At 44.3% G+C, this 14,307-nt stretch overlaps 1 protein-coding gene across 3 annotated transcripts in view; it reads left to right on the top strand.

Annotated features, from left to right (window-relative positions):
• Nucleotides 1-14,307, top strand: part of Pkn (serine/threonine-protein kinase N) — a 178,157-nt gene that overhangs the window by 90,594 nt on the left and 73,256 nt on the right. For all 3 annotated transcript variants that reach the window (XM_075699852.1, XM_075699861.1, XM_075699868.1), the window contains 3 exons: nucleotides 1,288-1,496; nucleotides 4,682-4,751; nucleotides 9,295-9,474. In XM_075699852.1, the coding sequence (XP_075555967.1) occupies nucleotides 1,288-1,496; nucleotides 4,682-4,751; nucleotides 9,295-9,474 (459 nt within the window). The remainder of the gene's footprint in view (nucleotides 1-1,287; nucleotides 1,497-4,681; nucleotides 4,752-9,294; nucleotides 9,475-14,307) is intronic.

Raw genomic sequence — 14,307 nt, 5'->3', positions numbered from 1 at the left:
ATCAAACATGATTGAGATGACACCATTGTTGCACTGTCGGGTTACATTTTCCACATTGAATATCTGCGATGAGATGTGCATGTTTTCATATATTGATATACAATTCTGAGTCCTGCCATACTCAGTGCTGTGATCCATAGTGCTTTCTTAAGCTTTGTTAGATGAATATATTTCACGCGTAGACCGTCGAAGATGAGGGAGTTACGAGAGCGTTCAGAGGGAGGGCGAGGGCAGCTTAGTTGCGTGGAAGGATGGGAGGGAAGCGGATTTGCTTTCTTACCAGCTTGCAGTAGAGGCCAGGAGTGGGCCTCCGCTGCTGCTTCCCTCTGCGTGCTCACGGGTTTTTATCCTTCGTCTGCTGAAATATCGGCGCTGTGTTTACCTTCTTCGTCTTGCGTTCTTAATAACATGAGTCACGTCTTATCAAGATGATCAAGTCCTTGCCGCTGATCATAATCGTGTTGGTATGCTGCCTTCTGTTGCGGCGTTGCCACATTCAAAAGACAAGGAGAATGAGATACTGGGTGTTACCTTCACGTCCTTGTGTTCAGGACCTGTCTTGTCGTACAGAATTAGATATGGAGCACTGTCTCCAACAACCTGTCCATCGGGACATCTTGGTTTAAATGTGTCGTTGTAACAAAAACAAGCACGAGAGAGAGCTGGCGTGAGCAGACGATAGTGCGAAACAAGCGGTCCGGCTGAACCAGACGTGAGTACGAACAGAGCAGTCCGGCGGGTCCACGTGATACCAGTTTCCCACGCATGCGTCACTGTAGGGGCCACTCTTATCGGTCTCCTCCACTCGTGGCTTGCTTGCCGCAGCAGTGAGCCACGAAAAATCGGCCGAGGGCTGATACGTCCCGCGGCGTGCATTTTACCGCTAGAGTGGCTGGGGCATTACAGCGCGACGCAGAAACAGCGACCTTGCCATTTGAGAGAGGGTGAAATTTCTGCCACGGTGTTGTCTTCTTTTTATTATTTTTATTTATTTTATTTTTTTCCTGTGCGCCATTGAGGGGTTTTATCCGAGCCTTTCCTCTATGGTGGAGTCAGAGCAATGCTGGTCGGAGGCACCACCACTTGATTTTGCGCACTGCTGAGAGCATTGTCGAAGCGCGGTATGTTCAAATTAACTGTCGCAAATGCTTGCGTGCTCGAATTACCGGCCGTTTTCACCCTTTGGAATACGCATAACTTTGACATGACCACGGTATCAGTTCGAATTAATGAGATTCGACTGTAATTTGTGATGGAGCTTTAACAGATGCGACATCTTTCTCACAGTCTGCACTTGGGGAGTTTGACTTCTTACAACAAGAGACATCGCCAATGGTCGTGGAGCAAAAGGCACAGCCTGCCTCCAACACTGTAACCAGTGGCCATTCACCAAGTCCTGAGCCCATAGTTGAACTGGCTCCTGATGAAGAGGAGGAAGTAAACAAACTTGGCGAGCCACTGCAGCTGACAACTACGACAGTAACGGTTGTTGAAAGGTGAGCTACGGTGTAATAAAGGATTTACTAGAGCCCTCTGCACAGTAAAGGCAGGGTGCCTCTTGCCAAACTAAGCGCAACTGCGAAGTTAGGCTTAGTATGTAGCAGATCACCAGGCACAAGAAATGGTAGCCACAAGGATTGCTTTGTTCATGGAGCATCTGTTTGTAAGTGAGAAAGTCTTCAATGTTTTGAAGTGGGGAGTGTGAATGCTTTAATACAGGAGAACCTCAATTTAGCGAAATCACTGGTATAGCAAGTTTTATCCATTTCCCAAAGTCGGCTCTGTAGAGAAAACCTTTCTCCCCACCTTATATAAAGCAAAGTAATTTTTGTCTGCAGTTTTGATTTGTCGAACTTCACATGCATGCACCCCTGGAGCTCATATTGAGACAAGCAAAATAAACCAAAACACCACCCGACAGTGAATTTGTCATTTGTACACGTCCTTTTACATGCAAATGTTGCCAGTGAACAGCGAAAAACGTTGATAATTGAGCAGAGGTTGGAGTGCACCACTTTGCCATCTGTAATGCCGGTATGGAAACTGTAATGGGTGCGCCCCATTCGGGCCCTCGGATAGGATCCCAAGTGCGCCAGCAGCCAGTCAAAACACGAAAATGCCAAACCAAAGTAAGTTAACCGAGTGCCTGGACAGTGCCCTAAAGCATGTGCGTTGTCTCAGTATTGTCATGCATGTTACAATTATTGCAAACAAGTATTGTGAACAATGTTAGTTATCTGCACCATTGTGAACAAGTAAAATGACGGCCTATCATTGGTGGACAATGTTGATAATACACATGTGTGCATGGTGTCGTTTGATGGTGGCCGCTAGCAGTAGCTGAGGCCTGTGCGGAAGCCTTGCTGTTGATGCAATCTGCTTTATGCATTGGCGCATTTGATCCTGTAAATATTGGTCAGGTTTCTGGCTGGATTCTGTTCATAAAAGCATATTGACATGATGATGCTCACTGGGACTGTACCAGGAACCTCTACAGTAATGTAGCTTATTTTTACAGCTGAAACATGGAAACCTCAACCTAAAGAAATTTGAAATATGACTATGTTTTTTGCTGCATGTATGACTGTTACATTGAGGTTTGGCTGTATAAGATTATGAATCAAATCATTCAATTCACAGTAATATACAGCAGCTGAACAATGTTGTTGTACTGTACACTGTGCAGTTGGGAAAAATCAAGCACACCACAACTAATTTAGAGCAGAAAATTTCCAACAGCATGAATAATCACGAGGCATCTTGATTGAAGTATGAAATGACCCTGCTATAAAAGGTTTCTTTTCTGGTCAAACATACTTGCATTAATGTACATAAAATGCTGATATGTACAAGGAAAGTCTGCATTGTTTCACTTCTATGTTTTCATAAAGAATACTTAAGTTGCACAATCCTATCAGAGCATATGCACCTAAGTAGAAGACAACACTACAAATATGCAGACAAATGACCTAAACAAATGGTATTGTCACTGTGGCACTCATTTCTGTTAGGGAAATTTAGGCTCATGGTTTCCGAATTGGTTCAAAGTTGTAAGAACTGGAAAAATATGGAGATAAGCAGAGCTTCATGGTAAGCAAGGTCACTAAAATATAAGCCTACTGGCTGCGCATAAACCATTTAGAGCCCTTCCTGAATGGTGCCTTTAATCGCTTTCTGACAAAGCTCGGTGTATACGAAGAGCAGTATTCTCGGTCAATCACTTTGGGTGATGCAATCACTTTTGCATGATTTGTGACTCACCTCTGGGACATGTCGGCATCTATGGTCTGCGACTATGAAAACAATGAAAAAGTCAGACGATTAATCAGAAAGCAAGCCTTAAAACTGGCTGACTAAGAAGTTCATTACCGGTTACAGACATGGAATGAACTGACACTGTTAATTTCTGCAGCATAACATATTCCGGGCAAGTTTACTTAGAAAACCAAAACTGAATAGAGAAGAGCTGACAACCATGAGTGACGTGACTGTTTATGCCACACAAGCATGAAGAGAGTGTCCTTATCAAATTGCAATTTCACTGAAACTACACTGTGGGCTCACATGCTCGCCTCATCTGGGTGCAGCAGGAAGAAATAAAAGGTTCGACTCTCAGCTCACCGCTCTGATGCAAGAGCCACAATGAAGTGACAGCGAGTCACCGCACACTAGGGAATATAGAAACCATAAAAAGAGAGACAGATTAAGTAGTGCAGTGGCCGTGGCTAAATGCATAGGAAAGGAGGAATATTTTTTCTCAACAACCAGTGCGCCAAATTTGATGAGGTTTTTTGCATTTAAAAGCAAAAGCTAAAATCTAGTTACTGTTGGCTGCAAATTTTTTTTTATTGAGATGGCCAATTTTTTAATAAAGATTGGCAAAAACTGCACATTTCCTGAAAACTAAACTATCACATCTGCAGCTTGGTTACTCGCCAATTAATAATGGTATCACGATTATGCAAATTGCACCGAATGGTACTTCTAAAGCAGACAAAATTGATATACATGGAACTCTGGTAAACCACTAATATATGAGTAGAACTTTTGCAAAACCCTTGTAAACAATGCAACAAGTTCATGTAAGATGTAAATTGACATATTAAATTTGTCCTCTTTGGGTGCTCTAACGGATTCACTTCACAAATGTGCAATATCCGTTCTTTTTTGTAGAGCTATGGATTTGCAAACTTCGGGCTTTTATTAATCTTTTTAACTTCCCAATTCTTAAAAAGTTTTTTGAAAAAATTCAGGCCCTAAATTGAAATTCTGCTTCCAACAGTAACTAGAATTTCTCTCTCTCTCAAATGCAACAAATTTCATTAAAATTGGCCCAGTGGATATCTATGAAAAGCGTTTCCATGCTTTACATGCATTTGAATAGGTGGCATCAGAGTTAAGCCAGAACTAAAGCTTCCCCTTAAGCATGAAATGAGTTATTGCCCTCATTGGGGGACAATTAGTCATCTGTTGTGAAGCATGAACCCTGATTTCATGAGTATAGCATAAAGTTTATACATGCTCGAAGCTGCTTTCTTCCTGAATAATTTGGTGGGTGTATTAAAAAGGTCATCAATATGCTTGAACTAGCACCAGATAATGAGAAGTAAGTGCAGTAAAAAAATGCTCTTGCACTGTTAAAAGCTTGGGTTGATGCCTTTTGCTTTTTTTTTTTTTTCAGTGCCAAGGGATCTTTGACCCTTGAGGATTTTGAATTTATAAGTGTACTGGGGCGAGGACACTTTGGAAAGGTGATGTGGGCCATGTTTTTTTTTTTTTTTTGTGTGTGTGTGTGTGTGTGTGTGTGTGTGTGTGTGTGTTTGTGTTTGTGTGTGTGTGTGTGTGTGTGTGTGTGTGTGTGTGTGTGTGTGTGTGTGTGTGTGTTGAAGCATTGCTCTGTCTGCTCTGTCTAAAAACATTTGAGCTGAATTTCGAAGTTCATTTTTACTTGGCGGTAACTTTTTCTGTTCTTAGGTTTTTACAATGGCGTGCTTTTGCAGACACCCACACCAATTTCTTAGTGTGGGTGTTTGATTAATAATGTCAAAATTATTTATTAGGAATGTGCAAATACTCGAATAATAGTTAAATTTGTGGACCTTGTATCTACTGCTTGGATTCTTGAATATTCAGCATACCGGGTGTCCCAGTTAACTTGGACCAAGAAAAAAAAACGAGCTTTAGAGAAATCATACTGACTGCATAGTAGCGGTAGTCATGTGTACTTACAGCCAGTGTTTTTTTTTTCATCATGAAGTATTGATTAATTGTTTTTAATTAGTTAACTTTTTAATTATTGCTTAAATCGCAAACATGTCAATTTCAAAGTTGTAAGGCACCTTAAATAACCTCTGAATTGAGCATTTATTTCGTGGTGAAGTGTGCCTGTTCTTTCTTTTTTTTCAAGAAAAAACAAAAGCCAGCGAAATATGCGAAATATGAAATAGATGCGCGCTCACGCGCTGCTACTCAAGCACCTCCAAGCAACTTTTGAAAGCTATACGGCTGCGTTCGTTTATCACCGCATCGTACAAGGTTTCGTCATAGGATGGTTCAAAAGGTTTTGCGACCTAACTAGAGTCAGCATCTGCGGACACAAGAACGTTGTGCTTGATCATGAGGCACTCAGGATAGCTTTAACCGTCGCGTATCATGAAACAAAGCTACAAATTAAATTCAACTAATGTATAAAAAAAACATTGTATAAAAGAGCATGAAAAAAGAAAAAAGGCAGCTCTTGGAAAAACAGGAAAGAGCTACTCAGGAGTTTATTTCAACAAAAAATAAACCAAAAGTACGTTTCGGCCGCCTACAAAGAAACATCCAAAGGTGCAACTGCTTTAGCCATTAACCCTTTCTTTCTCTTGAACTCTGGAAAAGAAGCAGAACAAAGCAGTTCTTTACTTTTTGTCTTTTTTGCAAGCTTCTTTTGATTTAAGGATAGGGTGACATCTTGAAGGTGCGTTAAACAGTTACATGTTACGCCAGTTTTGAGCGTTTATTTTTCACTGCCACTTATAGCTTGTGCTCAAACAGGTCACCATCTGGAGCAATACAGTAATTGCTTCTTTCCAGCACTTGTGCTGTTGCAGCTTTGACCAATGGCGGCGGCAGACAGCGTGTTTACAGGAGGTATTCAGAGACCTGGATTGGGAAGAATTGGGGATAAGAGTTAATGGAGAATACCTTAGTAACTTGCGATTCGCTGATGATATTGCCTTGCTTAGTAACTCAGGGGACCAACTGCAATGTATGCTCACTGACCTGGAGAGGCAAAGCCGAAGGGTGGCTCTAAAAATTAATCTGCAGAAAACTAAAGTAATGTTTAACAGTCTCGGAAGGGAACAGCAGTTTACGATAGGTAGTGAGGCACTGGAAGTGGTAAGAGAATACATCTACTTAGGACAAGTAGTGACTGCGGATCCGGATCATGAGACTGAAATAATCAGAAGAATAAGAATGGGCTGGGGTGCGTTTGGCAGGCATTCTCCGATCATGAACAGCAGGTTGCCATTATCCCTCTAGAGAAAAGTTCATAACCAGCTGTGTCTTACCAATACTCACGTATGGGGCAGAAACCTGGAGGCTTACGAAAAGGGTTCTACTTAAATTGAGGACGACGCAACAAGCTATGGAAAGAAGAATGAAGAAGAATGCATGCCCGCCAGTGACAAACACATGGCGGGCATGCTGTGGAAACTGCGGCATTTTTCTTTACTACTATTCTAATACGGCACATTTCCACTAAGGGTAGGTGAATATCTTAGCTCTGTTACAAGCATCAGCATTTCAATAGGGTGCACTTCTAACGTATCAGTGCAAACGTGGCTATCGTTGCCGCTCTCAATTTGTTTCGTGCCCACAGACGAGAAGAATCGAAAGGCGCTTTCTCGTTGTTATTGTTTACCACAACCATTATAAAGCCTACAAATAATAAAGCCAAGGCAAGTTTCGTTGTAGCTTTCTTTTTTCATGCAATTGCGGAAAGTGATGAAAGGAATGAAATGGGGCAGCTGCTTAAAAATGTTTGGTGTGTGCAGACCGCTTGGTATGTCTTCAAGAGTCATTTGCGTAGCATTTGACAGCATTCGATGGATGGTAAGTGCGATCATCATTAGCTAGACTTTGCACACCACATATCGCTGTGGCAAGTTCGGGGTGCAATCATTACACGGGAAAAAAAACAAAATCGAATTTTGGCAACAAAATTCAGGGGTGCAATCGTTACACTAGTGCGATCATTATGCAAGTAAATAAGGTACAGAACAAGATGAGGGCACAAAGTTACAGTCCCAAGTGCACCGTCACGGGTTCCCGGATTCGAAGTCCCCCTACCCCCTTGTACGGCTCCGCTACACTTGTCAATGCGTCAGCGGCGTGTTCTCACGATGCTGTGGCCATCACATAGCGTGAAGCACTGTATCGAGCTGCCGCCGCTAGTAAAGCCGTGTATCTGTGGTTATTCGCTTGGGAGCGCTTGAGTAGTGGTGCACAAACGTGTATCTATTTCATATTTTGGATGTTTCGCGCCTTTTCTTTTTCTTGGAAAAACAAACAAGGCAAAGCCGAGCATGAAACAAACGCTTGATTCGGTGGTTATTTGAGGTCCCCTACAACTTTGTAATTGTTATGTTTGAAATTCAAGCAATAATTAAATAGTTTAATAATTAAAAGCAATTAATTAATTGATGCTTCACGATTAAAAAAAGTACTGGCTGTAAGTACACACAACTACGGCTACTATGCAGTCAGTACGATTTCTCTAGAGCTCTTGGGTTTTTTTTAAATCTTGGTCCGAGTTAACTGGACACCCCGTATATTCAGTGCCTGCCTACACACTCAAAGCCTTTCCACAGGGTGCACGATCACTGTTAGTACAAGGTTAATCCGGCTTGGCAGGGCTGATTGAAACAACACATGCACGATATGAGCCAAGGCACAGTGCCGACACATAGGGAAAGGGTGAAAGCTGTGCGCTGCAAGGTTCAAAGCCCAGGAGCATGTGTGCAGATATGTCTGAGCTGTTGCTCAAAGATGCACAAATTGTGTTGTATACATGTGTTTAGGCATAGATTGGAATGGGATGATAATACACATAAAGTGCCAGTTGTAATAATTTTCTTGCTTCATTGTTTTGTATTGTGCATGATAACCGTTCTTCACGTCATTGTAGTGCGTATGTCAGGATCTTGTTGCCGACGTCTTCGAGCATGCACTCCATTGGTAGTGTTGGTCGGCTAAGGCTGGCAAAGCAAATGCAATCAACTTTTCGGCGAGACTAATAGGTATGCCGTACTTGCTTGCCATCGACCACCCTATTGTTTGTGAACTTTTGTGCTTCCATATGCGACATACTGTTTTGGTCGCGAGCATAAATGGTGCACTGTTCCCGCAGGTCACACAAATGTGCTTCACTCCTTCACTGGTAAATGGGTTCATATCTGTGATATCTTCCACATTTAATTACATTATATTTATGCCATGCAAGCATGAGGCCTAAGGCTGCATCAAATTGCAAGACTCATATCTATAATTTTCAAATGTGATACCCCATTTTTTGGTCAGAGATGCGAACATCGAGAGAAGTCTCCCTATCCCTAGTCTTTGTAGCGTTGCCTGCTATGTATGAAACTGAGTATACCTGTTGTATGTATGGTATTTACACACACCTGTAATTTAATTTAGGCTTGCATTTTTACTCGTGATTTGATGATCAGGGTACCTGGAGAAGTAAACGTGTCTACATATAATATGATTCTGCCTTTTTCTTAGTCAAAAGCCAGTTGCATATGCTACCTTTCTTTTGAATTGGCAAATTCTACTGTGGATATTTTGAGCAGCAAGGCCATTTCTTTTCCATTTGCTTGTTGAAAACTTGGTATTCCTGAACTTCATTGGTCTTTTTGTAGAGGTGATTTTCATGCAGTAATTATGAACCCATAATGTGCTTTGAGAGACGTGCATATTGGCAGGATGCTCAATGGACATCACACATGCGACAAAACCTAACAGCAGTAGGTAACTGCCATCGTCAATGTTGTTAAGGGAGTACTCCTTTAGTGCACAGATGATAAAAATTTGATGCCTGTAGCAAATGCTTGTTAATGTGGTGATAACCAAACATCTTTCTTTCCCTGCAAATGTTTCTGTTGTTGCATTAAAAAATGTCTACAGAAGTTTGGCACTTGCATGTTTATGACAACTTTAAGTGTGAAATACTTTGGTTTTGCAGTGCCCTTACCATTCTCATACGCATTAAAAAGAGGCTGTTAATCTCTTCATTTACTCTTACAGGTCATTTTGAGTAAGCACAAAGTAACGGGCCAATACTTTGCCATTAAGGCTCTAAAGAAAGGAGATATTGTGGCACGAGATGAACTGGAAAGCCTTATGGCCGAGAAACGCATTTTTGAGGTGGCGAACTCTATCCAGCACCCATTCCTCGTCAACCTATTTGCCTGCTTCCAGACTGTGGTGAGTACCTTCTATAGGGAGACATTGAAGCTGTTGGAAGCAGTACTGCAGTTATTATATATATATATATATATATATATATATATATATATACACGCACACACACATAGTGAATATCTGATTTTTCGGACATGCCCGATAATTCAGACTCCTTCGCAGCATTGTTACATACCCCATAGAACCAATATATAAAAACATCTGCAATTTCTGACGGCCAAATGCGTCACCGTCCCGTTTTCCACACTTTTTGCCCCTAACCACTGTTGTAAAGCAGCATCCATCACTGCCATTTTGACTATCTCGCAGCCTCAAAACCCCACTCCGCACGCTGATTCGCTAGCTGTAGCAAGCTGTAGTACAGCGGCCACTTTATCATATCGAAACCTCAAACCAGCACTCTCGCATGCCACTCTGTTGGCAGTCATAGCCAGCCGTAGCTATGGTCATATCCTTTTGTTTTTATCGACATGTTTGGTTTGCTTTGTGAGAGTTCATGTGATCATGTTGTGCTGCTGTGCGCTCTCTTCAACAGTCGCCAGGAAGCTTCCCACTGTTTGGTGCTGTGCTTATCATCGAGCAGATTTGCCACTGACAGTGATGGCGCCAACTACGCCTTCGCCATCTACGCCCATGGCTTTGAAGAGCGTAAAGCCCTATCGTAGGCTGACGATGAAAAAGGAAGCGACCAGTCACAAGACGACATGGGCGAAGAGTTCGTAATTTCAAAGCAAATGGTTTCGGATTTCATGAAAAACAAGTTGAATATCTCACAGTTAACTGACAATGAAAATCGTTCCACAAGTGGCAATGGATTCAGATGACTCTGACACTGAAAATGAAGAGCCGATGCCTGCACAGCCAACAAGCTCAGAGTTGACGCGAGCATTGATGACACTGCCATCAGTGTACAGTGATGATATGATCCTAGCTGAAATCGAAGCAAACATCATGTGCTAGCGGAACACCGTGCAAAAGAGGATAAGTTTATTTGCGCCGCTAAGGCAGTAACAGGCAGCGTTCACCCAGCTGAAGATAGCGCCGCCTACATTGACGGCACCCATTGTTAGGTTTCTTTTAGAGTGTAGCTCGTAGGCACCCGCACCTGCATCGGCATAACCAAGCGAACGAACACAGCGACGGATGAAAGTGCGAATGCGGAGCGTAGCTGGGTATGAAAGATGCGAGGAGGAAAAGGGTGCAGCAGAACCATGAGGGTATGGCAAAAGTGTGGGAAGAAGAGCGTAGTGTGGCGACGATGGCTACTGGATGGCGCCAGAGTAGTGGACGTCGTCTGGGAGGTATATTTGCGGTGGCTGCGGTGAATCTCACCCACGTGTCACCCACGCGCTGCCTCTCGCGATCTCTCATTGCAAACTTCGACCTGTTTGCAACATGGCACACGAGACAGATTGTCCACATCAGCCAATATATCGCAAAATGAAAACCTGTATAGAATTGCGCTCAAATTTCGCATTGGGAAATATCATAATGGTTAGCGTTTTCTTTCTTTCTTTCTTTTTTAATATATAAATGGCTATTTTCAGAGCCACCTCAATGATGCATTGGCAAAGTTGCGCAAATATGATACACCATCCTTGACTCTCTCATCCGAGAAATACTTCTGAAAGGGTGCATTTTCTGCATGCATTCGTTTTTTCAGACCACTTGGTTTTCGGGGTTTTTCGTTCCTTGGGAGTCATAAAAATCAGACATTGACTGTAGTAGCACATCTATAGCACGAAGCATGCATCAGCAATTTGACATGTGTTGCATGTGAAATAAGTAGATGGTAACTAATAACATACTGTGATAAGCTAAACACTAAAGGTAATTTGATAACGAGTAGCCTTATTTCTTCCTACATCCCAGCACCAGCTCATCTTTTCAGCTGTTATGCACCACTTAAATACAGTAAAACCTCGTTAAACAGTAGTTTCGTTTTAAAAGTAGTAAAGTCAAATCCCCGACTCAGCAGCCATTGAACATAATGTGTTTTGTATCCGCATAAACCGTACCAGCTTATTGTGCATGCATCGGTTAAAACGTAGCGTTTCCACTTTTCGTCGCGCAAACACGGCAGTACGTCGTCTTCATCGGGTGGCCCGGCAGAACAACAAGCCTCAGAGATCGGAAGAACGGCCTCCAAGCGCCCTGTGAATTTGCACGTAAAGCCACATTAACATCAACATCATTTCAACGCCGTGCCAGAGAGCGTTGTGGTGAGAACTTGCATCATGCCGAAGCTCTGATAAAAAAGACGCCGGGTGCTCGGCATAGAAGAAAAATTTGACATCGTCCGTTCTATCGAACGTGACACGAAAAAGTCGGCGCTGGCATGCGACAGGGATCTGCTGTTTACTACAGTGTGTGGCATTTGGAATGCGAAGTTGCTCGGCAGCGCTGCTGCGACTACGAAGAGATGTCAGCTACGAGGTTCGACTTTTCGCCATCGTTGCCTCTGTTGTTGCCGAAGTGTCGACTAGCGACAGCACGGGCAATTCAGGCCCGACAGTGGTAGAAGCTGCGCGTTACGTCAGCCTCATGAATGCAATCGTCGCGACGAGAACAGGGGCGCGATAACGTAACTCTATTCCAAATGAAAAGTATTCCAAACTCCGGCACCCAGCAATGAAAAAGGCGCCCCCGGACTTACCGTATTTACTCGCATATAACCCGCACCAAAAATTGAAAAAATGTGTTTAAAAAGTGGGGGTGCGGGTAATACGCGAATATTCCGGAGAAGGGGGGCTCGGCGGGTCGGCTTCACGGCAACGCGCGGCCTGCCGTGCAGAGTCCGCATCCCCATCGACATCAACGTGTGTTGCAGTGCATATTAATATTGCACCAACCTTTTGACCACCGAAGGCCAGTATGGACTGAAAGAAGACCACGTGGAAGCGGAGACCATGGAGCATATCGTTTTGCGGTGCAGAACACTTCGTCCGGACATTGCCGAAGACGCGGCGATAGATATAGAGGGTGCCCTGGGATTTGCAGGGGAGGACGGACGTGTGGATGAGAGAAGGGTAGTGGTGACAAAGAGTAGGTTGGAAGATTGGTGCAAAAGGGGCTAGGGACGAGTGAGTCTATAAAAGAGGGACAAATTACAGTTCACAATACGAACAAAATTACGGGGGAAAAAAAAGGGGGGAATCCTAGGCTAGGGGGCGCAAGCCACCACCGTTACAAAGGGCTAAGCCACTATGATCCATCCATCCAGCCAACAAGAGGCCAACGCAGGTCACAGCCAGATCCACATCCATAGTCTGTTTAGTCCCACGCCAGCCACGCGTTTCGCATGCTTTGCATACGCTTTGTTCAGACGTTGATGGGCCTTGAGTAAGGTGCCGTTTCTTGTACGCCCAGTTTGCACAGTTCGCCAGCCTTGTCTAGGCATCATGAGTGTGTCTCGGCGGCAATCATTCACGGCGAAGGAGAAACTCAGGATCGTCGCCGCTGCTGAACAAATCGGCAACAGAGCTGCTGCGAGAAAGAACGATGTCGACGAATCTTGCATTCGCGACTGGCGGAAGAAAAAAGACTCTCTCGAAGCTGCGAACAAGGACAGGCGAGCGTTTCGCGGCCCGAAGACTGGCGCGTACCCTCACCTCGAGACGCAGCTTGCAAAATTCGAGGAGCAGAGGAGTCGTGGCCACGCTGTGTCTACAGAGATGGCGCAGATGCAAGCCCTGAAGCTGGCCCGGGAAATGCGCATTCCACGCGAGTTTCATGCGAGCCGCGGATGGCTGCAGCGCTTTATGGCCAGGCATGGATTTTCGATGCGGCGGCGAACTACCATGTGCCAGCGGCTTCCCGACGCTTACGAGGAGAAGCTGCTCAACTTTCAACGTTACGTCATCGGACTGAGGAAAGAGCGCAACTACTTGCTATCTCAGCTGGGAAATGCTGACCAAACGCCAGTATATTTCGAGATGCCTATGGACACGACCCTGGAAAAAAAGGGCGCAAAATCTGTTAGTGTGCTGACTGGCGGCAACACCAAGCTGCGCTGCACAGTGATGTTGTGTGCTTTGGCCGACGGCACCAAACTGCGCCCGTATGTAATATTCAAGCGCAAGACTCTACCGAGTACACCACTTCCCCCAGGAATTGTTGTGCGAGTGGAAGATAACTCGTGGATGAACAGTGACCTCGTCATTGACTGGATTCAAGCAATCTGGGAAAAAAGACCAGGTGCCTTGTTGGCACGCCGTTCGATGCTGGTGCTGGATTCGTTCCGAGGCCACTGCACTGACGCGGTGAAAGCTCGCCTCGCTGACAACGGCACAGACCTTGTCGTAATACCTGGCGGCATGACTTCCATGCTCCAACCACTCGACGTGTGCATCAATAAGCCTTTCAAGGCTCACGTGAAGCGGCTATATGCCCAGTGGATGGCCGATGGCCTTTACGCCCTTACGCCGACGGGACGCGTGCGAAGGCCAGATATTGCACTGCTGTGCCAGTGGATCGTAGATGCATGGGGGATGATCCCGGCCGACATGGTACGCAAGAGTTTCAAGAAGTGTGCCATAAGCAACAGCCTAGATGGTACCGAAGATGATTACGTCTTTGAGAGCGGCGATGAAGCCTCAGACGGCAGCAGTGAGAGTGGCGACGATTGACAATTGAACGACAGCACTGACAACGTTGCGGCAGTCGTTTTCAAATATATTTGTTTTGAAAACTAAAATGGTGACTGTTTGCTCAGTTGTAACTTCCTAGTCCTCATTTTTTCAGGTAAGTGTGCGGGTTATACGCGAGGATATTTTTTTTTATTTCATGGGGTTCAAAGTTAGGGGTGCGGGTTATATGCAAGGGCGGGTTATACGC

The sequence above is a fragment of the Dermacentor variabilis genome, chromosome 1 (assembly GCF_050947875.1).
Source record: "Dermacentor variabilis isolate Ectoservices chromosome 1, ASM5094787v1, whole genome shotgun sequence".
NCBI classification, from domain to species: domain Eukaryota; kingdom Metazoa; phylum Arthropoda; class Arachnida; order Ixodida; family Ixodidae; genus Dermacentor; species Dermacentor variabilis.
Note: the sequence above shows the minus strand (reverse complement) of the source record. Positions and strands in the feature narration are given on the sequence as shown.